This window comes from Morone saxatilis, unplaced genomic scaffold, assembly GCF_004916995.1.
Source record: "Morone saxatilis isolate NCDOM2014 unplaced genomic scaffold, NCSU_SB_2.0 Contig20, whole genome shotgun sequence".
NCBI lineage: Eukaryota > Metazoa > Chordata > Actinopteri > Moronidae > Morone > Morone saxatilis.
This window is the reverse complement of record NW_023339763.1, coordinates 4,496,447-4,498,231: the sequence shown is the minus strand read 5'-3', so window position 1 is coordinate 4,498,231 and position 1,785 is coordinate 4,496,447. Positions and strand designations below refer to the sequence as shown.

The 1,785-nt window shown below is 41.9% G+C and overlaps 1 protein-coding gene across 1 annotated transcript in view; it reads right to left on the bottom strand.

The window, feature by feature from the left end:
• zgc:158291 (uncharacterized protein LOC572084 homolog) overlaps positions 1 to 257 on the bottom strand; it is a 2,519-nt gene extending 2,262 nt beyond the window's left edge. Inside the window, exon 1 of the mRNA XM_035667022.1 lies at positions 138 to 257. Coding sequence (XP_035522915.1) covers positions 138 to 257 — 120 coding nt within the window. The remainder of the gene's footprint in view (positions 1 to 137) is intronic.
• Between the last annotated feature and the right edge of the window lie 1,528 nt (positions 258 to 1,785).

Below are 1,785 nucleotides of genomic sequence, written 5' to 3'. Positions count from 1 at the left end.
AACGTTTTCCTTCTTTTCTGTTAGATTTGCCAGCCATATTTTAAGTCTAGGCTATTCCCACAGAAAACTGGGGATTTGCTGGTTTTGGAAGTTTTGCTGGCGAATGACAGGAAGTCAGAAGTGAATTGTGGACTCACCGATGGTGTGGGCAGGCAGGCCCTGCGGATGGCCTCCGAGCTGGAGTGCAGTGGAGTGTATTTGGGCTCGTGGAGTATGGGGTGCATACTGAAAGGTTGTTTGCTGTTCATCGACATCATGATTGCAGAAGTGAGGGAGGGTCGTTGTCCGTCGTCCTCGTTCGGCTCCGTTTTGGTTGTTTTCTAAAAAGAAACGCCTCGGGAGAAAAACCTGCCAGTCGCAGACACTTACAGTGAAATGTCGTGCGTGATCGGGGTCGTGGGTGCAAGTCGGGCTCGCTTAAAAACCAGTAGAAGAGAAGGAGAGGTAACTCCGGGCTCCTGCGGGTCTCCTGTCTCCTTTCCGCCTGTAAATGACTTCTATAATAAAGATGCTCCTCGCCTCCAGCTCCTATATTGGACCACTGCCGCGCAAGCTCCTCCTCATTGGTGGATCCTCTCTCCCTCCCTCTGGACGCCTCCACCAATCACGTGGAGATCCCCGATTTAGCCACGCCCGTAAAGCGTGCCTGGCCTGCTGGAAAGGAGAAACGAGGAGGATTGCTGTGTGGTTGCACTGCTAAAACAATATTCGTTGAAATAACTGAAAATCAACACCTGCAGGAGGCAAGTGGCTCTGAACAGTTAGACAGTTAGTGGAAAAACTGGACCACCAAGAATCCTGGACACAGGAAGTGGAAAGTTAAAAGCTCAGACATAAAAATAAATATGTGGTTCATTGTCTCATAATGATATTGATTAATAACTATTCCCCCACATTTCTGGATTAAACAACAACTAATCTGAGCTGTGTGGCCATGTAAGGCTCAAATTTAAATGTCAACAAGATGCTTCACAGTGAAAAGGTGATTATGGCCTTCAAACACTCAATTATTGAATGGAATTTTAAATGCGTATTTGAGGCTTTCGTTCTGGAAGATCTGGTGCTGAAATATAAAAACCTGATTTTTAGAGTGTTGCAGAGCTCCTCCACAGTTCAACAGCAGAGCAGACAGATGATTACAGCTGTACTGTATTTTCTCCTTCAGCATGATGCTCACACTGAAGCTTATCTGGGTGTAATTCATTCTTTAAAACTATTTTCTCTCCATGTTGCTGCTTCTTTTTAAAAAAAAGCTGAAAGGGATTATTTTACATCTTTACAATACATAGATCATGCTATGATGATTTCAGACAGCAACTATGAAAAAAGCTATCTATCCATCTATACTGGGTGATAGCTGACTGATCAACAATGCAACCAGTACTCCAACACACACACACACACACACACACACACAAACACATAAATCAACTTTAACACTAACAACTTCTACAATCTCTGTCAAGGGGCAAAGTTCTTGTTTTCTGATATTTTCTTGATTTTATGAATTCTAATATGTGTTTTTGTTTTGTTTTTATTTTTACTCTTTAATTTATTAATGCTTTGGCAAATTTTACACTCATGTCAATCAATCAAATATTGAACTGAAATTGAATTGAATTGAATTGAATTGAGAGCGAGAGAGAGAGAGAGAGAGAGAGAGAGAGAGAGACAGAGACAGAGATTGAGCTCCAATTATTAATTAATGGCAGGAATTCCTCCGCCTGAACCCCATTCACTTTCTTGGCAATTAATACATTAATTAATCATGCTTCATTTACTTTG